Here is a 27,593-nt window from a genome sequence, read left to right as displayed (position 1 = left end):
TCACTTACAGGAGAATAAGTGATGGATAATATATTGAGATCCAGAAATTGGAATAATGAAAATCAAAGTAAAAAATTCTTTTACTTGGAATAAATCTGAAAAAAAAAAAAAAAAAGCTTTTTAAAATGGCTTATATTTTTGAAGGAAATCAGATAATTATATGTTTACATTTGGTAATTTTTTAAAAACCTAGACAGTGAATACTGGCATTTTCTATTAAAGGTTTTACAAGCTTACAAAGTAAGCAGCACTTAAGAAAATGTTCACCTTGTGCACCAAACCATATTTTTGTCAGGTTAATGTGTAAAAGTAATATGAGGTTTCCAACACAGTCTCTGAAATTAATTGTAAATCAGATAAACCTAATTTCCAAAACATTTTACTGTGGTAAACATTTGCTTAAATGAGATAGACAAAAAAATATACAAATTGGGTAATTAGAGCTCTGCTTCTCAACTGCTATCAGGAAGGAGACAAATGTGAGTCTAGATGATAAATGACGAACAGCCACAGAAAACAGAGAGAATTTTGTTGGGAGATTCATATCTCTATCAGTTTTCATAATATTTAACTGGACTAAATATATTCTGTCATGAAATCATCAGTGTAATTTATAACATTTTGTGAAACTGTTTATTCTGTTACTGGTGAGTTTATGGTGAGCATGTACATGCGTGTGTATGTATCACCACAAAAGCTCAAGTCATTTCATGCTAAATGAGCCTGTGACCCATTTTATAGAAGCCTATTTTTACTGCTTCAAAGAAAATAAGGCTTTGTGCTTGGGATTTGTTTGGTCCGGAAAGTGACAGGTGCGTTTATAATCAAGTTGAATCAAGAGTGACAAGAACTACAACCAGATTTCTGGGTTTTATAAGGGTATTCTTTTCCTAGAAGAGCAATATTTCTTTTTTTAAAATTTAAATGTCTTTATTTTGTTACTTTCCAAATATTTTAGTTAAACAAATATTTCTTGCAAATGTGTGTTCAAAATCCTTACCTAAGAACATAACTTTTCTTTTTTTGCAACTGATTAGGCAAATTCTTCCATTTCATTTTCTGTTAACGTCCTGATAACATAAATAGAATACTTGGTGAAGTACACAAACCACTATTGGAGAATAATGATTGTGTAGAGTGAGAGAAACTACAGTGACCTTGAAAGAATATAGTAACCAATGACGAGGTCATTGAAGTAAGGACCTAGAGCTTCTGCAAAGTGTATATATTTTAGGGAGTCATATTTGGAACAATACATGCTGGACAGTAGAGTTATAGGAGAAGTAACATGCTAAGTCATCTCATTGATAATATCCATAAATCTGCATACATTTTTTAACATTCTTTTTTTGTTGTTTTAATTTGGATGTCTCTATACCATTCCTGATTTGTAGGACTAAGTAGATATATTTTTTTCCAAGACAATTGTGTAATGTTCATTTCTTCCCTAATATTTTCCTAATATTTTAGTATTTCTAACTGTGCATTTGCCTAGTCTTACATTGTTTTTTGCTTTTTGGTTTTTTTTTTTTTTGACTATTTTAAGCTGCTCATACAACCCTGTCTGTTGGAACTATAGCTGTTAATTCCATATTGTTTCTCTATGCCACTGGAAAATTCACTCTATTACAAGGACTCCTCTGTGTTCTAGGAGACACACTTATTGCCACATAGACTTACAAATGAGGATTGATAGCAACAAACGAGCCACCTGCTTTATAAGACAGTAGGTTAGGAATTTCACAGCTATGCCTCCTAATATCATGGCAGAGTTTGGAAAATGCTGTATACATAAAACCCTTGTAAATTATAAAGGTAAATGCAATTTGCTTTGACAAATTTCCCAGGATGTACTTACTTACGTAAAACCCTCTTCCTTCTTTCCTGCTGCAAGAGATGGTACAAAACTCTCTAAGACAGCTAGATATACACCTACCTATACCCTCAAAGGTGTCCATAAATTAGAAGTCAGACCAAATAGCAAGAGCATGTACTTGTACATCACTGCCAGAGCATGCTATTAACAAATAATTCCCAAAAGTTACTTCAGCCTTAGAAAAAAGATTTTTTTTCTAAATTACTAAAAATAAGATTCTAGATTAATACCTTTGATAAAAATATGATATGCTTTTAGGAGAATCTGAAATTCTATGAAGGAATGAAATCAGCTAATGCCATTAGATTCAACACAAGACTATTTCTCAACTAAAAAAATCTTAATAAAAACTTTAAGAATCAATTTTTAAACTTTTCTTGATGGTAAGTGATTCCTGGCTACATACCTTAGCAGCATTAGAACAACCTATAATTCATACATGTTCAATATCATGGTTAAAAAAAATCCAGGAAACGGGATGTAATTATGTGTCAATTCCAAATGCCCAAAGAAAATGCAAAATCAAAACAAAGCACACATCACAGCATCATCCAGACTTCAAGATATTTAGGGCATTACATCAATTTGTAAGTTCCTTTCTCCAAAACCTTTTTAAGGTAATAACCTTATATCATCTTTATTAGTTATGTCTTTATTACAATTAGCCTTCTATTAATAACAGCACAGTTTACTTTAATGTGTGTGGAGTCTTCATTTATTTTTCCCATTGCTTATATGTGTGCTAATCTTTGTGCATCTGAGTTTTCTACCACATTGCAACAGGCAAGCTTTGGTTCAATTGTCTTGTCCTACACAAAGAAAGATTTTGAGTGCAGAATCATAGCCACTAGGTCCTGTGTTGCCATTTTATTTTTCTCTCCTTGGGTAGATTTATTGGAAGGAAATGGGGTGGGGGGGTGGGATGGAGGGAAGGGATGAGAGAAAGACGAAGGGAAGGGTTCTCAGCTATGTTGAATCTTGATTCACGACTTTGCCTCCATTCATGGTTGGTGTTCCAGAGCTTTTCCTCGAACGCCCTTGTTTTTCTCCAATTTCATGTAGTGATGGCTCTCTGTACATACATACTGGAAAGCAAAATCACAATAATTACTTGTTATAATAGGAGCCATAAATTTGGTCTCAATAAATATCTCAAATCATATTTTATAATACTCCTTATTCTCATCACGATCTCTTCTCCTCACTGTAAAAACAAATTTTAACTTAATAATATATTTAGTAGACACACATAGTCTTCTTCCAACCTTTTAAGTCTTCTTGAACTGTAGACATATCAGTGTATGAGACATATGAGACACTTCTGTTCTTTTATAGATAAGGCTCGAGTTTTTACTGTCTACTAACCTATATAACAGGATTTTCATCTAGAGTTAGAGGAGACATTAAGGATATAACATTTAAAGGATGGAAATCAATATTTTATATTTAGTCCTTAGTCTGCAATCTACTTTGGATAGGAAAAAAGTCCTTATATACAAAATCCTTATATACATGCTCCACTGTAATAAATATTACATTATTATGTTAAATTGAAATGTTATTGTCAATTTTCAGGGCATCTTACATAAAAAATGATAATGGGAGAGAAGTCAGAGAAAAGGAAAAAAAAATCCCATAACTTTTCCAATTACTCCAGATTTCCTTCACCTAAGGTAATACACACAGTGCATGGCTTCTTAGCTATTCATCAATAGGAAAAGTGACTATGCAACCGTGTGATTTCAGTTTACATCTATATAAACAGTTCATTTTCTCCTCTATTGTTCTGTCTGGCTCTGAAGCTCAGTCATCTGTAAATTATCATGGCTCTTGCTAGGTTATTGTATAAAAAGAACAATGTTTTTCAATTCATAGTTCTCATAAGATAGGATCTATCAGCATATTGAATACATTAATATAGATTCAGTATAATGTTGTGTGATAGGTAAATGTGACTGTAGACAAGTACGTGAAATATTTCACTTAAATATCTGAAATTATTTTCATCTGTGACTTAGGAACAAACAGTTAAGTACCTCCATCTATTGAACCACCACCACCACAATGCCTTGGTAATCTGAATATTTCCAATCAAATAGCTTCTTCCCTTGGGCTTTGCTCTGGTACTACAGACTTGAGTATGGCTGTGACTGAACAGATGTCGTATGATGGTTAAGAGTACCAATTCAGGAGCCACACTGCTGGGTCCACATGATTACTCGGTCACTTTATAGCTTTGTCAACTTGGACACATTTTCATAATTGAAAAATAACATTTTTATGAGGATGAAGTGTCTGGCCTATAATAAGTATCCAAAGACTAAGGAAATGAAAGAGCTTATCTCTTCATGAGAATTCTGAATAACACATTTCAGAGAACATAGTGATAAAGTATTCTGGCTGAAGGTATTCTAAATTCAACACTAGATTAAGAGAGAAGATACAAGTAAGATTCTCCTTGGACTAGTTCAGTGATGAGGAAACAGTTTTCTTCCAACACACTCAGTAGTAGAGCTTTTTAAATGTTAATATGCTTATGAATCACCTAGGGACATTGTTAAAATGCAGATTCTGATTCAAAAGGCTTAAAGTTTTGCATTTTTAATAAGCTCTCAGGGGATGCTGATGCTGGTGAAAACTAAACCACTCTTTGGGTAGTAAAAATTATATAAACAAAATATGTTTGTTAAGTATATGACTTAAAATTATTATACATATATATTTTTATTGGGGTGACATTCATTAATGAGATTATATAAGTTTCAAGTGTACAATTCTATAGTACATCATCTATACATTTCATTACGTGCTCACCACCCAAAGTCTAGTCTCCTTCTGTCATACATATTTGACCTCCCTGTAACCTCTTAACCTCCCCCCACTCCCTTTCCCCTTTGGTGACCTCTACACTGTTTGTGTCTATATGTTTGCTTGTTTTCTTTGTTCATTATTTGTTGTTTTCTGTTTTATATCCGACATATGAATGAAATCATATAGTTCTTGTCCTTTTCCATCTGACTTATTTCGCTTAGCATGATACTCTCAAAATCCATCCATGTTGTCACAAATGGCAGAATTTCATCTTTTTTTTTATGGCTGAATAGTATTCCATTGTATATATACACACACATATACATAATGGAATACTATATATGTATGTGTATATGTATGTGCCTCTTCTTTATTCAATCATCTATCAAAGGACACTTAGATTGTTTCCATATAATATATGCTACAATGAACATAGGGATACATATATCTTTATAAATAAATGTTTTCAGTTTTTCACGTAGATAGGCAGAAGAGGGATTGCTGGGTTATGTGGTAGCTCTATTCTTAATTTTTTTGAGGAACCTCCACACTTTTCCATAATGGCTACACCAATTTATATTCCCACCAGCAATGTACGAGAGTTCCTTTGTCTCCACATCCTCTCTAACGCTTGTTATTTTTTGTTTTGTTGAAAATAGCCATTCTAACAGATGTGAGGTGGTATCTCTTAGTGGTTTTGATTTGTATTTCCCTTATAGCTAGTGAAGCTGAGCTTTTCATATATCTGTTGGCCATTTGTATGTCCTCTAGGGAGAAGTGTCTGTTCAGGTCTTCTGCCCATTTTTAAATTGGAGTGTTTGTCTTTTTGTGGTAAAGTTGTATTAGTTCTTTACATATTTTGGATATTAGCCCCTTATCAGAGATTATGTTTACAAATATCTCCTCCCATTTGGTTGCTTATTTTTTTTGTTTTGTTGATGGTTTCATTTGCTCTGCAGAATCTTTTTAGTTTGATGTAGCCCCATTTATTTATTTTTGCTTTTCTTCTCTTGCCTTTAGGTCAAATTCATAAAATCCTCTCTGAAACAAAGGTCCATAAATTTAGTATCTATGTGTTCGTCTGTGTATTTTATTGTTTCAGGTTATATTAAGGTATTTGATTCATTTTGAGTTTATTTTTGTGTATGTTGTCAAAGAGCGGTCTAGTTTGTTATTTTGCATGTGACTTTCCAATTTTCTCTTGCATCATTTATTGAAGAGATTTTCTTTTTTTCATTGTATGTTTTTGGCTCTTTGTTGAAAATTATTTCACTGTGTATATGTAGGTTTATTTCTTATAGTTTTCAACATATATAGGTCCTTCACATCATTTGTTGAGTTTATTACTAGGCATTTAATTCTTTTTGTTGCAATTGCAAATTAAATTTTTCTTTTAATTTCTTTTTCTGAAATTTCATTGTTATTATATAGGAAGGCAATGGATTTTTGTACATAGGTTTTGTATCCTGAAACTTTACTGTATTTCTTTGTTTGTTTATTTCTAATAGGTTTTTTTTTTTTTTTTTTGGTGGAGTCTTCAATGTTTTCTCTACAAAGAATAATGCCATCTGCAAAAGTGATAGTTTTACTTCTTCATTCCCAATTTGTATGCCTTTTATTTCTTTATCCTGCATGACTGCTCTGGCTAGGACTTTCAGTACTATGTTGAATAACAATGGTCAGAGTGAGCATGCTTGTCTTGTTCCTGATGTTAAAGGAAAAGCTTTCAGTTTTTCACCATTGAGTATTATATTAGCTGTCATATGTGGCTTTTATTATGTTGAGGTACTTTCTTTCTGTACCTATTTATTTGTTTTAATTATAAATTGATGTTATATCTTGTCAAATGCTTTTTCTGCATCTATTGTGGTCAATATTACCCTGACACTAAAACTTAGCAAGGGCAATACACACACAAAAAAATTGCAGAAATATCTTCGATGAATAGATGCAAAAATTGTTAACAAAATACTAGCAAATTGAATACAATACATTAAAAAATAATACATCACGATCAAGTGGGGTTCATTTTATGGACACAAGGGTGGTTCAACATACATAAATCAATCAATGAGAAACATCAAATTAACAAAATAAAGGATAAAAATCATATGATCATATATATATATAATTTTTAAATGAGATTTTAAAATATTTGAATTATTGCACTGAGTCATTTCTACAATATCCATAAAAGACTAACTGCCTTTGGCCTAAGTAACAAAGTGCACGGAGAAAACTAGTTCAGAAAGAACCAATCCTGTATTTTTCAGATGGTGACACTAGGTAATTGAAATTTTTGCCTTTCATTTACAAAAGACAGAAAATACTTATGGAAGAAACTATTGGAATCCTGAAGTTCCTCAAGACTAATGTTTCTTACCTGTATTTCTGTTATGGATAGTGTTAAATTCTCCAAAATAAAAGCATATATTTATATGTGCAAAATACAGCCATTTATTTATAACTGGTTAGTGCACAGGGGAACTTGGAAGAAGTAAAGAAGTGATTCAGTTGAAAATCTATTCATATAATGATATAAAGCATTTTTTCCTGCTCTGTTACCTAATCAGCTGTGAAAACACATCCCCAGGCTTGGCTACAGACTGCTAAATCAGAGACTCAAAGAGTGAAAAAAATAATTTAAAGAAAAAAAAACCACAAAAGATTTTGACCTGCAAATTTCTTAAACTTCAAGTTGGAGGTAACTGAAGAATGTTACTTTCTAATTTCCACTAAAGAATATATTTTTATAATTTTTGTAGCTGCATTTTTTTCTTAGTTTTCTTGTTATAGATTCAACCCTAGACATTCGTTGCAAGATTTTTCTCAGTTTTCTTATGTCATAGATTTTACTCAAGATGTTTGTTTTTAACTTTTATCTCTCTCTCTTTTTTTTTGCTATGTCTCCATTGTGACAACACAAAATGTTACCGTTATAGTTGCCATTGCAGATCATATTTCCAATAACTTAACCCTGCTGGCCATCCTGGTATCAAACCCCACAGAGTTTGAAAATTTTCAGTGTTTCAGTTTCAAAAAGATGAAACTCACTAGCACCATACCAAAGTGGGCTACATGCTCTTCTAAGATAACTCAATCACAAACTTGCCTATATTTCCATTAAATGGAGTAAAAATGTTAGGATTTAAAAAACTAGTTTATATATGTTAGTTCAGTTTATTGAAATCACTGTCTTCAATAAATCAAATAGGTATTCGAATTTCTGTATTTTTGTTTACAGAAAGTATTGACTGTTTAAAGAGAGCAAACTAAGGAGTTGCATGCAAATACAACAAACAAACATACAAAGAAGAGAGAGCAAAATCTTTGGTTTTGTCAAAAAAAAGCTTAAATTTAAGTTTCCTGAGCTTTAATTTTCATTGTTATTTATAACAATGAAAATTAAAGCTCTTGGATGTCAGTAACACTCTAACTTAAGAAGCTGGCAAATCAAGGGGTATGAATCTCAATCAAATTTTATAACTAAAATGTAATTAAAAGAGCATAATCCAGTTAGAGAGTAAAATAAAAAGGACAAAACACTTTTCTTCAATAATATAATTCTGTTGACAGCTTTATTAACACTCTACTACTATGCTATTCTGAATGGTACACAATAAGATGATGAAACAAAATATAAGAAGCAAACAGAAAGCCTGTGTTCAATAAAATGCATTATAAATGTAAACCAAAATAAAATCACCATGATGTAAACAATAACCACAATGATAATCTCTTAAATGAACCTATAATCCCTTAAATAAACCTATTTTAGGGTTTTAAAAGCCATTTTAAATTGATTAACTCATTTGATAATTATAATAACCCCGTGAATAAAGTAAGTAAGAAATTCTTACCCCCATTTAAAAAAAAAAAAAATCTAGGCAACTTCCCTAAAGTCAGATGGTGAGCAATAGCAGAGACAGAATGAGAATGTGTGGTTTCAAAAGCTTAATCAAGATTTCTCAATAAAAGCAGGAAGTCATTCATCAAACAAATGTACAAATGATTGCCTTATATCAGACCATATATAAGTTATAATACCTATATATTAATCAAGATCCAAGTTGGCCTAACCTCTACCAAATATTCCTGATGTAGTCCAAAAATTGAAATGAAAACAAATGAAGGATGGCTATTATATTAAAAAAAAAAAAATCAGAAAATAACAAGTATTGGCAAGTATGTGGAGAAACTAGAATCTTTGTACATTGCTGGCAGGAATATAAAATATTCAGCCATTGCGGAAAACAATATAGTGATTATTCAAAAATTAAACAAAATTACCATATGATCCAGAAATTCTACCTCTGGATTATATACCCCCCCAAAAATGAAAGCAGGGACATGAACAGATATTTGCATACCCATGTTCACAGCAGCCAAAATGTGGCAGCAACCAAAGCATCCATCAAAGGATGAATAAATAAACAAAATGTGATATATACATACAATGAAATACTGTTCAGCCTTAAAAAAGAAGGAAATTCTGACACAAGCATTGATGAACCTTGAGGACTTTATACTAAGTGAAATAAACTGAACAAAAAAGACAAATATTTTATGATTCTATTTATGTGAGATATATATAATACTTAAATTCATAGAGACTGAAAGTAGAATGGTGGTGGCCAGAGGCTAGGGGAAGGGAGAAGAGGAAGTCAATATTTAATGGGTACAGAGTTTCAGTTGGGAAACATGAAATATTTTGGGAGATGGATGGTAGTAACGGCTGCACAACAATGTAAATGTACTTAATGGAACTGAAAAGTACACTTAAAATGGTAAATTTTATGTTGTGTACATTTTATACAACATAATAGTTACATGTATTTTTTTTTAAAAAAAGCACAGAGAAACAAATGCTCTGAGTGTAAGCTATAAACAAAGAAATGACTATTAAAACCAGATACGTCCTATTTGCATGAGAAGAGCCAACAATTCTCCAATAGTCAATAATATTAGTCTTAAGACTGTACTCAGAAAGAGAGAGTTGAGATATAACCCCTTCAGATGAAGGGGTATAAATTTGGGGATAGGATAGCAGAATCTAATGAGAACATCTTTGGACTGCACTGCCTAATATAGTATTCATTTAGCCATATGTGGTCACTGAGTACTTAAGTGGCAAATAGTTCTAATATAGATGTGCTGTTAATGTAAAATAAACACTAAATTTCAAAGACCACACAGAAAGAATAAAACTTCTCAGTGGTAATGTTTTATACTGATTATATACTGAAATGATAATATTTTGGGTATATTGAATTAAATATATTTAAAAAGTTATTTCACATATTTTTTAAAATGCAATCACTAGAAAATTTTAAATTACATATATAGCTCATGTTATACTTCCATTAGACAGTGCTGTCTTAGAAGAGTTTGTTGTTCTCTGGAAGAGGAGTGTCTTAGTTAGAGCTAAAGCTATAAATTACCATATGATGGGGAGGACTGTGAGAAAACTTCCTGACCTGGTTGGACCTGACCTCCATATGTAGCCTTAGAAGAATGGTAAGTACCAAGATAGAGTCATTTAGCCTTGAGCTCCTTGAGGGCAGGAATCAAGGGGTCATGCTTGCAGTTGACAGAGAGTTGGGCAGATTGCCTGGCACAAAGTAATGTTGCGAATGGTAAGTACCAAGATAGAGTCATTTATGTCAAGGGAACCAAAATGAAGCCAGAAGGCTATAACATACTCAGGCTTAACATACTCAGGTTTCACTCATGAACTTTTGGACCTTTACGCTAACCCTGAAACCACATCCTGGACTTCACTTTCATCTCACTATGACAACCAGACCATCTACATTCTTCACTTTGAAAGGAGCCAATCCTTTCACCAGGCAGTATTCTTCATTTACATTAAGAATGTAAATGGGAAAAGTCCTTGTGGTTTTTGCATTATTTATTTACATATTGGACATAAACAATCCCTGTTAACCTAGCTACATCTTTTATTCGCATAGAGGGCCTAAATGTGAACCACACTTGTGGTTTTTACTTTTATAAATCCCTCCTTTCTTTGATCTCTCCAGAGCACGATTTGGGTCACTACTGAATCTGTGCCTTCTGGATTGCAATCCTTTGCTCGAATACATGCTTTTTATTCTTTGTTATAACCTAAACCTTTACTTTGGTCAACAGTATGTTGGATCCCTTTGATAGGATGAACTGGTTCACAAAACATGTATTGACTCTTCAATTTAGCTCAACTAATATTACATCACTTTAATTCTATTATTGACTTTTCATTTTCTTTTCTTTCCTCAAATTTTAATTACTCTGCTAATAGCCAAAGATGAATTTGTTCAAGTATTAATTTGTTCACTTTATGAACAGGTGAATATTTACTTTGTGCCAGGCAATCTGCCCAACTCTCTGTCAACTGCAAGCATGACCCCTTGATTCCTGCCCTCAAGGAGCTCAAGGCTAAGCAAGAGCACAGACATACACGCAAAATGCAAGATAGAAAGGGCGGAGAGTTAAAAGCGAAGCGGGATATAAAAATAGCTAGCCGATGTTGATTTAGCTTTGAAGAATGCAGAGAATTTAGAGAGACGGATGTTCTAATGAATAAGGATGAAGAGAAGAAGTCCTGGTTGTATAAGAAAAACAGAGAGGTGGTGAGGGATAAGGCTGACAGGGCTAATTTGTGTCAGAGTTCCTGAATTCCTGGCCAGACCATTTAAACCATAATTATGATACATATCAGTTTCAGTTTGATAGTGGATGCAGAGTTAATAATATGTCCATCAAGAATATGAGTGTATAGGGAATAATCTATTTACTCAAACTCTTTATCTAGAAAAATGTCTAACTATGTTTACGTGACATGAATATAGCCAGTCAGGTTAGTCAAGAAGAGTCAGTCAAACTGAATCTTACTGCATGGATCCCATAAGAAATGGTTGGCAGCCTTTGAAATTTTCATGAGTTGTTCTGATGCCTTATGAATACAATCTTAAGGTTTTAGGAACAAACCTAGCTGAGGCACCATTATGTATGAGACCTGCTGCTTATCTACTTGTGACAATATCTAATATACTCCAAATACCATAATTTTGATTGCAATTAATAGATGGTGTTCACTTGTTCAAGCTAATTAATGTGTTGGGAAGGGTTACTCTTTTATTTTCTGGGGAACTTAATTCAACACTTAGAAAGACTAAACAAACAAAAATTGATACATCAAGAATTACTAATCCCACGTGAGAATCACATACATTTTACTGTACAGTAAAAATTAATCACAACTTTATACAGCTACTATGATTAGAATTTGGAGTTCTAGTATTAATTTCTAATTATATACTACTAAGAAATCTGGGGAAATCTTTAAGAAGAATATTTAGGGAACTGTTTAGGTCCTGATCTTTAACAGCAATGTAAGTTCTACCACTCTTAAATTGTGATTCTCATAGCATTCCTATCCCATGCGAGATTAAGGTTTTCTCTTCCAAATAAACAGGAATTTATTAGGGACTGCAAAGAACCCGAGTCTCTGGATGTACAGAATTCAAAGTGCCATGATACTTAAGAAAAGAGCTTTTCCATCACGTTCTGTTACAATAAGCTATTATTTCATAAGGAATAGATTTGTTTTGCTTTAGAAAACTCTAGAATTTTTTAAAATCCTTTTTCTGGAATATTTTCTTCTCATTCCTTCTGTTCCATGCTATTTCTGGCCCACTACAGCAATGAGAGCAAGTTTAATAGTCTAGTTCTTTGTTTTGGAAGGGCAGTCTTTTCCAGACTGGGAATAAAGTGAAAACAAACAAACAAACAATCTAACTCCTTATCTTTTTTGTCCTCCCAGCTCCCCAATCCCGTTTCACCGAAACTCAAATTCAATGCCACTGCCCATTTAACACCTGGAAACAAATCTTCTAATTAGGCAACTTGGGATGTTACTGTCTAACCATGTTTCATTCAGGACCTTGTGGGCTATATTTTAATACAGATATATTTTTTCCAGTGGGCATGATTTAATGCTAGGACTTGGTATGGAACTAATTTCTAACTGTGTTTTAGATTTCACTTTACACTATTCTCCAATGAAGTTTTGCTATCCAAATTTCAAAAATGTTCAGTGTCCTGATGATGCCTTACCTGAATGATAAACAGCCAGTGTCACCACTCTTTCATCTGGCCCTTCTGGGTTGTCTGTCCTTGATCACATTTCTTGCCCTCTTTCCTCTTTAAAGGAGGGGAAAAAATACTTTCGCTTTTTTTCACCCCACAGGATATTTTTGAGATAAATATAGTTTCTCTAACGTATGAGGTATCATAATAGTCTTTGGTAAAAGGAGATAAGTTCTGAGAAGGGAAGCATTTCTGCTTGGTTCTTTAGAAACCTTTCTTCAAATCAGTTTTCTTCCTATTTTTTCCTCTATTCCAATACATGTTTCATTTCCTTCTTCTTCTTCCCCTTCTCTCCCTTCCTCTTCCTCCTTCACCTTCTGTTCCTCCTCTTCTTTTGGATGTTTCCTTTCATTTAGATTTTGACCTTCCTTTTGATCTCTAGTACACTGAATTAGAGAGACTGATTTTAGCTTTCAGAGTAAAAAATGAAGTGGAGAAATTTGATGAGAGAATATCCTTCCTCATTTGGAGACACAAGGACAAGTGAAGGTTTTTAATAATACAGTTCTCATCATATATTACTTTAACACACAGCATTCATTAGAAATCCCCAGTTTATCCCTTTAATGTGCAAACATACCTGTAGCGTGGACACTAATCACCTCATGACTTAGCATAACAAAAGCTGTCATTTTCACAGCTCCCTGAGATATACTGGCCATATTTCTGTAGCATGCTTTACAGTCCCGGTATCAAAAATAAAATGTTATACTTGGTCATAAGTATAAAGACCATAAGCTACCAACTTTGTAACAATATTTGGTATTTGCTGTATTTATTTATTTTTCCTTTACTTTTAGATGCCAGACTGTGCCATTAGAGAAGAGAAAAACCAAATATATATCTGAGCGTTGAAGTCTTGTTAAAAATAAAATATATCCTCTCTGTGTAAGATTAGGTATGGGTCTTTCCAGGGCAGGTTTTCCATTTAATATTCTTATATTCTTTTCAATGGTACCTGTGTTGCAAATGCAGTTATCAGAATATGCAGGCATTCCTTGCCATTATCATAGTTCAGGTTCCCTGTTTGCAACTTTTAACATTCAACAATCGCTTTTATTTGTTATTATAAATTTTTCTTGGAAAACTTAAATTAATATAATGCCTTTTTCAAAGTTTGAAAAAAGTGAAATCTCAGGAGTTGTTATTTATAAATTAGATAACTATAATAAACCAGGGGCCAGATGCCATTCCATGGGTACTCCTCTCCTTAGTAGCCATCACCCTCACAATCATAGCTAATATTAATTGAACACATACATGTGCACTTTATATAAACTAAGATTATTTTAAATGACCTTAAAAGGTAAATATGTTTATTGGTCCTTTTTGCAATTCAGGAAAGTGAAGAATAAAAAGGGTAGCTTGCTCAAGTAGTGCACTGATACAGGGGAGAATCGACATTCAAATTCATGTTTGAATAACTCCTGGGTTCCTGCTTTAAGCCTATAGTAACATAGTTGAATGTGTCCGGAGAAAAACAAACTTTACTCACTGGTCTCAAGTCAAAATCTTGACCCAAATCTGATAGCGTGATCAGCACTTCCTGGAATCCTACTATATTTCTCTAGCCAATCCCCTCTTCTCTTCTTCCCAAGTGACTATTCCATACCTTCTCTTTCCTCCTCAAACTTCCAACAGTACCCCAAACCCTACTCAGACTCAAGTAATAGGTCTGCCTTATTTCTTTGTTTCTTTCCTTCCCTTTTCTTTCTTTCCATCTCCTTCTCCCTCTCTCTCTGCCTTTCCTCCTTCTGCCTTCCCTTTTAATCAATAAACTATCTTACTTTGCATTTCACTTAGAAAAGAGAAGCAGAAGAGAGCGCTTTCATATTTTCACCACGAATGCAAGACTGCACACATCTGCTCACTCATGTCCTGGCTTCCTGCCTGTTGCAATGCTTGAACTTTTCCTGTTCTTACCTAAATCTAGCCTTCCACTTGCCCCTTGTAAACTTGATCATATTCCCTCTACTCAGTGTCATTCTGTGATTCTTTCTCCTATAATACCAATTTTTATTTCTCATTGCTTGTTGCCATCAGCCTATAAATATCTTGCAATAGCTGAAGCAGACAAACCCCACTATGTAACCACCATGTTTCTCTTCAGCTTACTCTCTCTCCATTTCTCTACTTCCCTTTTATAACAGGACTCTTCAAAACTGGCATTTAATATTACTTTCTTTTTTTATTTACCTACTGTGATAACTTGAATCCACTTCAATTAGACTTACTCCTCACTACTCCACTGAAATCACTCTTCTCAAGTCACTATTGACCTATGTGACACTGCAATGGCCAATCCGCATCTAACAGCATACTGTATGCTAGACAGTGCTTGATAAAGATAACAATTTTGGCCATAGTTTTGCCTTTTTCTAGTTGTATGGACCTAGGTGAGTTATTTAACTTCTCTTAAACTCAGTTTCCTATGTGTAAACTCAGGACGATAATCTTAACGCGCATACTCTCAAAGTGTTAGTGACTGTCAAATGGTGCTCTGGTTATGGAAGCATGTTGAAAATAACAATGAGCCATGCAAATGGAATATAAAGTAGCACAACTGCTACTAATTATTACTTTTACATTACTGTTGGTTTCTTGAAAATAGCTTAAAATTTGAGAGTTTGGGTAGTTATAGGGAGAACTAGGTGTAAGCCTCTGAGTGTCAATATTACTCTGTAATGGAGAGTTGACAAACTTGTGTGGAGGGCAACTGTTGTTGCTGAGAAATACTGTTTTATAAATGGAGGCAGTATAACTCCAGTTTCTGATAAAACTCATAAATAACACTCTATAAAGAATCCCCATCCTGTATCAGTTTTCATCAAAGAAGAATGAAATATCACTAATATTTTTATTACTACCGATTTAATCGAATTTTCCCTGGTCTTCTGTAATTTTCAAGAAGTAGAAAGGTTAGATTGCTGTTAGTTAATGTACCATTAAAGATATTTAATTAATTATCTTAATAGCAGATCATGGAAGGGTGTGGGCAATTAACATGAAGCAATTTCACACCTTAATTAATGTCACATGGAATCCCTTTGGAACCGTAGGAGGATTTTAAGTGCTGGTTCAGAAGCAATGTGTTACCAAAGGAATGTGCCCAGTATGCCATAAATATTACAAAGAGTTAAGAAGCATTGTGAACAAAAAGATTTATATCTTTGTTTAGAAGAAGATCAAAAGCGATATATGTGTGTAAAAGAGAAAGATACGGAAGGAGAAGATGTGGCGAGCAGATAGGAGGGTTTTTATTAAAGACTAAATTCAAAGGAAAAACTGCTTTAAAGGAGTTATACTGGTTTGGGGAAAGAAGGTGTCACAGACTGGTGGAGATTCCAAAACTCAAAAAGATGGAGGAGAAATGCAGCTATTATTTCTTCCATAATTAAAACAAAAAGGGGCATCAGAGTTATTTTTTTGCTCCATCGTTCTATTTTTGTCGTGTAGTATGGTTGCATCCAAAAGAAGAGTTTGGAAAACAAACCACTTAATTATCTTTCCAGTTAACTGAAATAAAAATATCAAAATGAATTTGCCATTAGTGTCCTCTCAACTGGAGCTTTACCTCAGGATTCCTGATTCATTATTCTTTGGTGTCTTATTACATAGTTTTTGTAGGGATTATTATTTTCCGCCAAATTCAGTTTCCATTGCTTCTAATCCCTTATTCAATGCCACCTCTTACAGCATTTCTCCAGTACATAATACAATGATACAATGTCCAATTGCCAAGGGAAAATGAAAAAGGTACTTTTCGCTGATGTGACAAATTTGAAAATCCAACTTTCTTATAATGTCTTATCTTCATATTACTTCTAAGAAATCGATGAAATTTATTACCGACTATATCTTCAGAGTTTATAGAGGTTGAAGAAAGTAAATATTTTCTCAAAATTACTTAGAAAATCATTGGCAAAACTTTTATCAGAAGAATTGGGCATTTATTCATCCATGATTAAGTCATTTCTATTAGGTTATTCTGTCACAAAAAAATTACTCTTTGATCAATTTAATAAAATAATTGGCATTATCTCTACTAACGCCATATAGTAAGTCAACCCACTATTAAAATGTAACCAACCTAATAGAATATAAAATGTAAAAATGTAACATGTTCAATCTATTTAATTCCATGATGTCAAAGTGACAATTTACCTTATATTTGGTTAGGCTTAGTCTAATATATTGATCACAATAATTTGAATAAATCTAAACAATTGCCTATGTCCAGATTTGAACAAAATGAGCCTAGAAACAATAAATTCAGTTTAGAACACTGAGTGTGGGACCTGGTTGCCATTATAATCACTTGAACAGGGTTTTAAACATGCTTATTCCTAGGTCATAAATAAATCAATCAAAACATTTTAGAGATTTGGTCTAAGAATTTGTAAATTTGTAGCATTTAAGAACAATTCGGATGATTCTGATACAGATATTTGGGAAACATTGATCTCCATTATATTACTGGGACTTAAATCAGGTTCTCTTAGCTTAAAGCAACAGTTCTAACGTGTGTGTGTGTGTGTGTGTGTGTGTGTGTGTGTGTGTGTGTGTGTGTTAGTCCTATCTCCCCACTAGAAAGTAAACTGGTAGAAATGGGTAAATGTTCCTTTATTCCAAGTTTAATAATTCTGTAGCAATGGTTCTCAATTGATACTAATTTTTCTTTGGAAACATATTTCTTTCTCCAGGAGTAAGTTCTTGAAGCTTAAATCTTTGGAAAGTGCACACATTCTTTTCAGGAAAGAACTAAATTCTGAATACCCAACCACCTGCAGGAGCTAAGTAATGAGCTTCTCGAAGGAGGAAGGAGGAGATAAGGAGGAGATGATTCTTGTTCTTTGTCAATGAGTATTTGGTTGCTTTATCTAAAGTTAAAGGGGGAAGTCACCACCAAGACAATTTAAATAGGGGGAGTTACTTATCTGTGGTGTGAACAATGCTCTAAAAGGGCAAAACTGGGAATTGTGAAGGCTGTACTGTTGTCTTAAATTCCCAGGGAGGAGACCCATGTAAGTGGAGGTTTATGTGCAATGCATACAGTAATGAGTTTAAACACCAAGACTACCCATCTGTCTGAACAGATGCCCTTGCAACCCCTCATTAACATCTTCTATGTTCTAAACACAGGATGGAGAGTGAAGCTGTACAGAGAAAGGGGCTGGTGGATAATTACTGTATTATCATGTAATCAGTGTAGGACTGAAAGATCCTCAAATTGGCAGAGCTTAATTTTGGGAATCCTGACATTCAAAATTGTATCACCAGCAGGACTGCAAAACAGGCAGAGCTATTTGGGGGAAGGGAGAAACTATTCTGGTTTTCCTCCATAAAGGGGCCATTCTCTTCACAAAGAAGGGACATTTATTGTCTGTGGTACTGGACTCTGAAACAATACTAGTGGTGGGCTTAACGGTTAACAAAAATTCCTTCAAAAACCAAAAGTAACTGACAACTCTTCTGGTTAATATGGCTAACCTCTTATAAAGCTATAATTTTCTATTTATCTTCTTAAAGTGTCTGCTAGTTATATGCTTTGTATTTGATTTATGGGAAAAATACTATCAAAAACTAAGTATTATCACTAAAATGCCTTTCATTCTAACTCTTCTCCAAAAAATCACAAATCACCCATTACAGAAGTAGCTCATAAATGTGTACTTTATTTATTTAATAATTCAATTTGGGAAATGTGTTTAGAATCTTTTAATACATAAATTCTACGCTAGGTTCCATGAAGGAACATGGTTTTCCAATAAAGTGCTTAAAAAGACTACCATAGAAATGTCATTGCCAAAGAAATTTAGGAATCATCCAGTTCAAATTCTTCTTTTACAAAGTAGGAAATGAAGCCTGTTAAAATTCATCAGAAAAGAAGTAATGTATTCTTAATTCTTTCTTGTCTAGTTTGAGCATGCTATTCTCCTAACTATCCTATCTGGTCAATCTACCAATGTGGATTTATGTCATCATAACATGTATACCGTCTCAATTTTTCATGGTTTAGAACTTAACTTACTCTTCAAATTGTAAAGTGGTAAAACATCTCTGCTTTGCTCTCAGTGATTTTTCTGAGTATTTGCATATCCATAGGCTTGTTTCAGACTGAAGGGCACTATGTGTAGGGGTTAGGTACATGGGCACTGGCAAAAAGCTTCCTAGATTGCAATTCCAGTTTTATATTTATCTAGCCCTGTGGTATTAGATAGGTTTCTTAATTATTTTAAATATTAGTTTCCTCATTGATAAAATGAGGATAAATAATAAAGAGCTATTATGAGGTTTAACGAAGATAACATACGCAATCTGCCTAGAAAATGGTAAATTGATAAATTGTATATTAATTGTGTATAAATTGCAGTTAAGACTAGTAATAGTGGTAATAAGAGTGGTAGCAAGAGTAGTTTAGGGATCCTAGCAGGGAGAAACAAGTTCTGCTGAGAATGATGCCTAACAAAACCTCAAGTGTACATATCTTTGATAATGGTAACCTGTAAAAATCATTTAATTGTGTAAAACAGCTGTATGGGGAATCATTGGGTAATTGTTCACATTTTTGTATTATAATAATGATATCAAAGAACAGATAAGGCATACGACAATGAATCAATTTCACATGTATCAGGTACAATAAAATATAAGAGCATGCAGGTCTCCATGAATCTAAAAGAACTTTTATTTCTAAAGGGCAGGTATACTCAAGATTAAAACAGGTTTGAATTCTGGTTCTGCCACTTACAAGCTGCTTGATTTGGGAAAAAATTACTTAATGTTTCTGTGTTTCATTTTCCACATTTGTAAAATGGGGATAGTAGTAGAACCTACTTGGTAGAAATGGAATGAAAAATAAAAGAAGTAATATTGAGAAGTGCTTAGTACAATACCTGTACAAAGCAAGCATTTATAAAACTGTTAGTTCATATTGTTCAAAAGAGTGAATAATGCTCTCTAAGACAAAACAAAAAACAAAAAAACAAAGAAATTTCTACAGAATTAAAAGGTTTTTGGTCTGAAACCAAATAAGTTCTTCTCATTTTTGGAAGTGATTCTAATCATACTCTACATTCTTCACACCTAGGTTTCATTTCTATAACCTAGAGTGACAAAGAACCTTGGAAGTAAATCCAAGTATTAGTAAATCTGATTTAAAATTGACCTTTTTTTTTTCCCCCAGGAAAAAAGGAAAATCATCCTAAAGCATCAGTAAATAAGAAAAACAATAACAAACAATTGACCAAAAGCTGTCAATGAAAAAATGAGGAAATCAGAGCTATTCTAAAGTTAAGATGATGGCAGGCTGAAGCAGAGGCTGTTAGTTGTCTCAATACCATTCTCCCATTATTCTCCCCAAATAACTGAATATTTATTTGTTATGTAACCATCCAGAAAAAAGACTACATACATTCCTAGTCTTCCCTGCACCTAAATGTGGCCACCTAACTGGGTTGTGGTCAGTAGGATGTAGATATCATATAGCAGCTAATGCAGACCATCTTGAAGAGAACACAGGCACAAGCTTTTGCCTTGATCTTCTTGTCCCTTCCCCTGCCCTCTGACTGGAAAGAGGAAGCTGGTTGGGTCAGGGGGATAAGGGCATATCCAGGGATGTTGTGTGTGATTGTGCTGACAGTACAATGCACAGTTGTACAACACACTAGTGGGAGAGGCACGGAAAGCTGGACACAGTCAAGGTCCCTAGCAATTGGAAAGACATAGTAATAGCCCTGGACAGCTGGAATCTAGATTTGGTTTGTGAGAGAATAGAACTTTGTATGATTAAGCTGCTCTTGCCATAGGTTTTCTGTTATATGAAACAAACCTAATTTAACTTACACAACTACAAATGTCTAGTTATCTCTTTCTACATTGGTACTGAAATCTAGCAATAAATGTAGAATGAAAATAGTTCTGGAAAGAATATGAAAGCAGCATAAAATATTATTATGCATAAAAGGAATGAATAAAACACAAAGATATTCTCCTTTTCCTTTATATTTTCCTGAATTTTGCAAAGGTTGTCAATGAGCGTATACCATGTTTATAACAACCAAATAAAAAATCAACTTAAGTGCACAAATAAAAATGATGCAATAGTTGAAAGCAAAATTTATTAAAAACAGCATTTTTAAAATCAATATATTTTTTTCACAGAAAATATCTATTTCTTGGGCACCCTCTGCTTAACCCTACGAGCAGGCACTTTCCTGCCGTTCCTCACAATGCCCTGCCAAATCCTCACTTCTCATTTCAAATAGCCTGAACTAGGCTGAGGCCTGAAGGTACGTTTAAATATAGTCTTGTCAATGATATCTTTCTTTCGGCGGAAGTGAGCGCTATATCCCTAATCCCCGCAGCATTTCCTGCAATGTGTAATAGATCACTTTTTACTTTACAGTAAATGTTACATATCTCTAAGAATATTATAAAGTTCCCTGGAGCATGCAGTTCTTTGTCTTTCTACTTATCTAATCTTTCATTTGTTTATTCATGTGTTCAGTTACTTATTTGACAACTGATTATTGAATATCTCTGTGATATGCCAGATATTGTACAAGACACAAGGAGATATGAGAAAATAAAACATGTTCTGTTCATTTAATAAGTGAGCTAACCATGGATAAGAAGAGAAGGAATGGCAAACACATGAATTTAATACAATGTGGTAATTTCTAGGGAAGAGACATGTATACAGTAAGGTGACAGAACGCTTACTTCCACTTGAAGAAGGTCAGGAAGGCTCTCACAGAAGTACTGACTCTTAAATTAATTTTTTATAAAGACTGATAGGCATTTCGAGGCACATAAGTAGATGGAATTGTAGGGAGGAGAGGACAGAAAAAAAAGTACATGGGGGCCCAAATCAGTGAAAATAAATTGCAGGAAAAAAAATCAGTTTTGTGTGGTTAAAAGCACAGGGAGTGAAGGGAAACTTGAGAGAAACTAGGAGCTTTGAATATCACACTCTCTGCCCAGTGCTTTTAACATGGTATTGATTTAACAAATGTTTTCTGTTACTTTCACTGCATCAGGCAATGGGTCCTTATACTGGTTAACTTGACCACACCTTGTAGATATTTAGGAGGCAGGAATAGCATTATATATATATAAAATGTATATTCATAAAATATATATCCATATATTGTATATTATATAATATTATAGTATAATCAAAACATCTATGGAAACATTTGGTCAATGCTAAAAGGTATTTGATCTTTGATCCTGTCCAAAATGTCCACAAGCATATTTGGTTCATGCCAAACGGTCCCTGATATTTGGTCTTGTCCAAAATGTCCATGCTTAGAAAACATCTCTGGGTTCAGATTAGCCCATAACGTTTATTTAGACTTTTGGTTTCCACGGTTTACATATAAAAAACACTATCATGTTTTATTGCTCCAATAACTGTGTTGTGGCTGTATTACCAATAACAACTCCTCCTTGCCTTGGTAGCCCAGCTAGTGATGGTGCATGGCGTAAGGTAGATGGGTTGACATTGACCAAATGTCTCTATGGACATTTTGGACAGGACCAAATATCAATGTCCTTTTAGCATGGACCAAATGTCTTTGTGACACTTTGGACATGGCCAAATGTCCATTAATTGTACAAAAATAAAATGCATAATGCATTATAATGCACTGCCTCAATTTTCTCATTTCCTCAGATGCGGAGGCTAAACTAATGTTTTAAGTGATTATAACATGTGACATTTAGAGAAGGATTGTGTGTTAAGTACATGTCCAGACCATTGCTGCTTTCTAAGCCTATATTAAAAAACCTGTCTGAATGCAGTAAATGTGGTCACACCAATTATATATCCTCATCCTATTTAAGAAAGAAGTTGCCAAAAATGGGTTTCCTCAGCATAAAATTATTTATTCTACTACTCAATTTGAAATAAGTCATGTATTAAATGTTAATTAAATATAATGATATTAAATAATGAAAGGAGGGGAGGTTATAAGCTTAACTGAGGATAAAATTTAATGCTATAAATAAATATTTATTGATCACAGTATAGCATACTATTTTCTTTCCTTAAAAATACAAAGAAAAATTAATACATTATATTGTTAGATGTTCTGACAAAGACGTAAATATATTTCTAAAAGGCTTTTGAAACTGTAAAGCACTATAATACTATTATTGTTTTTTCAAGTGTGTAGCCTGAGAAATTAAATTATTGTGTTCAAAAAGGAAGGAAATTATAATCCAAGTGGTAATAACCACTGCTTTTCTACTTTCAGGAATTTTCTAACTTTCGATATTTAATCAGTCTTTTCAAAGTGCCAAGTATTTGTAATATAAGTTTATTTTTTATATATATTAAGAGATACTATTGTGTTTTCTGAATCTTTGTTCTGATATGTTGCATTCTAAGCAAACTTTACTGAGGAGATAAGGAATAGAACTGGCATAAACACACTGATCAGGGTCTAAAAACAAAAGTTCATTTCATACCTTCAATAGGTTTTGGTACAAAATGCGATGAAGGCTTGGTTTTCTTCACCCTGTTTCCCTTCATAATTTGACCTTCTTTATTGAGTCCCAGAAACCATGCTCGGCCTGATTCTTGCTGACGGTACAGTGTGGAAGAATAGATCACATAGTAGTTCTCAAACACAGATTCCTTAAATTTGCATTCTGGAGTAAAAACATCCTGCAGAACAAAAGATACAAAAGAGAAAGGATTTTAAAATGAATCAGCAAATGCTTAAATCCAATGAATCTGAAATACAGGTACTCTGTTAAGAACGAATGAGAAGCAACTGCACGTAATTTCTAAGCCCTTGCTTATAAAGATTCATCATGCAAAATGAAGAAATAATATTTCCTTTCTAAATAGCCTTTACCCTACAGAAACCAACTGCTCAGGCTGGAGTCACTCATTGGGCTAATATCAAAACTGTGACCAGGTTCAAGCTCCGATCCCAGTACAACGTTTTGTAAATTTAAGAGACTAACCATTGCACATTTTGTGGCCCTTAGCATGTAAAATGTATCCCAGGGAATCAAAATCAAATACAACCACAGCATACACAGGCTAACCAGATGTTTTTGAAGGGACTATTCTAGGTGTATAAAAATCTATTACACAGCCAAAGTTTGTTCCATTAAATCACCAGAATACTCTCTCGTGGCTAATGTCGCTAACTTTTCCTTTAATCTCTTGGAAACACTTTTCTTGTTTACTTAGTAATCAAAATCTCAGGTAAAGATACCCAAGAATAATAAGCAGAAAACATATTACTATTGCATTGTATGATCTTCAGTGAAACAAAGAGTTTTAATTTAAGATGAAACCTTTAAAATCCTTTACTTCAACTCCATCATTTGACTAGTGAAACAACCAAAAGGTTATGCGATTAAGTCAGTTACACCAAAAAATTACTGCATCAATGCCAGAACTCACATTTATTGCTTCACAATCACTGCCACTCAAGCTCACCTTTTCTGCCTGAGTCTTTAATGATTTATGATGAGATTTTGTAATAAACACAATAAAATCAAATCCTAACAGATCAAATAAACAAAATGTATTTCACAGAAAGAAGAAATTCCACCCCTTCAAAGACAAGCAGAAGAAAAACAAAGGTAATAGCATTTTCTTCAGCAACAGTAAATAAGAATCCTACGTATCAAATATACTCACAGTATTCACTACCTTGGTCATTATGCATTGGAAGTATCTCCTCCTTGTAACCCTTTCAAATGCAAGGTCCCGATGATTTAATGTGGTTACAACTAGAGTTAAGTTACTGAAGAATATGTGAGACTGAAGCTGGTGGGAACCACATCCTAGTAGGTGAAACGCCCTAATTCCTTGGCTTCATTTGCAGAGAGCTACAGTGATGCATCTATGGGGACTCATGAAGGCTTTCAGATACTGCTTAAGGGGCTCTATGGATTATAAATTGTTCTAAAATTACAGACCAAGAAAATGAGACTATAAAATGGGTAGGGGAATGGAAAACTGAGTGTAGATATTAAATAATAATAGTTTTGATAATAATGATTATTATTATATGGATGCTAAATACGATACCATAGAATACTCTCAGTTTTAAGTAAATGTAGTGGCTTTAAGAATCAGAGAAACAAGCAACTATGCAAGACCATTTTACATCAACTATGATGGCTATAATAGAAAAGATGGACAATAAAAACGTGTTGGTGAGAATATGGAGAAAATGAGACCTCATACATTGCTGGTAGGAATGTAAATAATGAAGCAGCTGTGGAAAATAGTTTGGCAGTTCCACAAGAGGTTAAACATGCAGTTACCACATGGTCTGGCAATTCTATTTCTAGGTATATAACCATAAAAATAAAAACATATATCGACACAGAAACTTGTGCAGAAATGTTCAGAGCAACAATATGCCTAATGTGAAAACAATTCAAACATCTATCAATGGATCAATGGCCAAATAAATTGTGGTATATCCATACAAGAGGATATTATTAAATATAATATAAAAAAGAATAGAATACTGATTCACGGTGCAATATGGCTGGACTTCAAAAACATTATGCTAAATGAACAAAGCCAGGCACAACAAGCCATTTATTATTTCATTTATTTGAAATATTCAGAATAGGCAAATCTAAGACAAAAATAGATTAGTGGGTAAATGTCGCCAAGGGCTTGGGGGCGGGGGGGGGTGTGGAGTGGGTAAATGGAGAGTAACTGCTTTTTTGGAAAGATGAAGGTATTCTGGGATTAGATAGTAGAGATGTTTGCACTTTGTGGGAAAAACCAATGAAGCACATGCTTTAAAAATGTAAATTTAATGGTATGTGAATTGTGGCTCAATAAAAAGAAGGAATCTGAGAAATAAAGTGACTGGGTAAAGTGAGGAGAAAGGAAAGTATTGTCAATTCTTTGTTTGGCAACAAAGGAGTAAATGATAATCCCATTCGCTGGAAAATGGGCTCGTCTGTGACCTTGTCTCAATATTACTAGGACAGAATTTAATCACTACATATTAGAAGAATCAATGTGATTCAGATTCATTTCATGAGATAATTTTAAATTCTGGTTTTCTTCTAGGACTAGGTTAAAAGATACGACTAGGTTAAAAGATACAGAAAATGCTAAAAATTTAGTACAGAATTTATTTTATATGTATATATGTATGTGTGTGTGTGTGTGTGTGTGTGTGTATAAAATTTAAAACACACCAATCAAAATAACCCCAAAGTTTATGTTTCTAGGTTTAGCTCAACACTAATGAACCCTAGATGGTAAGGGACTCTTGAGAGTTCAATGAACAAATTCTGCAAACTAGATTTCAGACCTCATAATAGGAGTTTATATGGGGGAAGGAATTGTATATAAATACATATGATCAAATATGTGATGCAGCCTATTTACTTATAAGTATACTTCACAGAAACATGAAAATTTAAAGATAGATACAAAGCTGTTTAGTGATAATTCAATTTAGTGCCTTTACTTAACAAAGTAATTGAAGTCCATGATAGTGAAATAATTTTTCTGAGAGCTATAGGCAGATCCAGACCCTGGGTTCCTGGCTGCTGACTCGGTACTTTCCCAGTGACACACATTGCTTTCCTACTGCATAGCCAAACCTGCTTTGGATGCCAAACTGTTGATTTGAGGCAAGCCACCATAAAAACAACACCTACCAGGTACAATTACTATGTCGTCTTCTATACATGAGAATAACACTTTCATTTAATAAATAATGAACCCCTAGGTTTCTACTTAGTTTCACAATTATTTAAAGTCTACTCCTGGAATAGCAAAAGTCCCGGATATTGGGCTGAAGTTCTGGGAGTATGAGCCAGGAATAGCATTAGGTAAGGAGTGGGCCTTGAACTTCTAAGTTGGCAAATGGTGATCTCAGACACAGACAACATCCAGGTCGTAATCAGAAATGAAACAGATATGTGGAGTATCCCAAATCATTGCAAAGGGGCTGTGCAGAGTAAGAATTCAGAAATGAGCCAAACAATAATACCTGGCCAGGGTAAAACATTTCAGGAGGAAAAAGTGGCAGGAAGTCAGTACAGGCATTTCTGTGAGGCACATGCAGCCTCATAGAAATGGGGAGGAAAACCTTAAGAACACTGAGCCTGCATTGACAATCATTCTAAATGCAGCCTTTACAATACTGACTCAGTTTCAACATGAAGTTGGGCATCAAGGAATTGACAATATATTTGCTATCATCACTCTTTTTCTGTAAAGAAGTCAAGAGTCCTAAACCTGGAATAAGAAAAATCAGAGTTTTGTTTCTGCAGCCATACATGTTAGCTGTAGGACTTTAGGTAAGGTTACTGAACTTCTTTGAATCTCACATTTTCAACTGTACATCGAGTTATTTCAAGGAAAATAAGATGATGAATATGAAAGCATGTTGTAAATTTACAAAAACTCCAACTCATTATTAATCTTAAGTTTTTCTCTTATAGCAAGAAACTACAATCAGTCACATAACTAGACAGTTCTGTGTTTTTGTCATAGATGTACATATCTCCTCCAGCATTCAAGGACCCTATGCCAAATGTTAAGCTTTATCCTAATACATTGTTCCTACTATAGCTAAAACATATTACACACACATGTGCACACACACACATACACACACTTTTAAAAAATCATTTAAAGCTTTTGGCAAAGACTTGGACAATCATATATATGGTCAGATGAGGTTCTGAAGTTATTTAAAATATGTTGAGTGACAATAAATCTAATGTAATGGAGAGAGGCAGG

The 27,593-nt window shown here is 33.7% G+C and overlaps 1 protein-coding gene across 3 annotated transcripts in view; it reads right to left on the bottom strand.

Moving 5' to 3' along the window:
• Positions 1-1,210: 1,210 nt before the first annotated feature.
• The window catches only part of FGF12 (fibroblast growth factor 12), a 521,626-nt gene continuing 495,243 nt past the window's right edge, over positions 1,211-27,593 (bottom strand). For all 3 annotated transcript variants that reach the window (XM_011381478.2, XM_011381469.2, XM_011381458.2), the window contains 2 exons: positions 23,312-23,510; positions 1,211-2,961 (listed from right to left, as the gene is read on the bottom strand). In XM_011381478.2, the coding sequence (XP_011379780.1) occupies positions 2,843-2,961; positions 23,312-23,510 (318 nt within the window). In that variant the 3' untranslated portion in view covers positions 1,211-2,842. The remainder of the gene's footprint in view (positions 2,962-23,311; positions 23,511-27,593) is intronic.

This window comes from Pteropus vampyrus, unplaced genomic scaffold (genome assembly GCF_000151845.1).
Source record: "Pteropus vampyrus isolate Shadow unplaced genomic scaffold, Pvam_2.0 Scaffold14, whole genome shotgun sequence".
NCBI classification, from domain to species: domain Eukaryota; kingdom Metazoa; phylum Chordata; class Mammalia; order Chiroptera; family Pteropodidae; genus Pteropus; species Pteropus vampyrus.
Note: the sequence above shows the minus strand (reverse complement) of the source record. Positions and strands in the feature narration are given on the sequence as shown.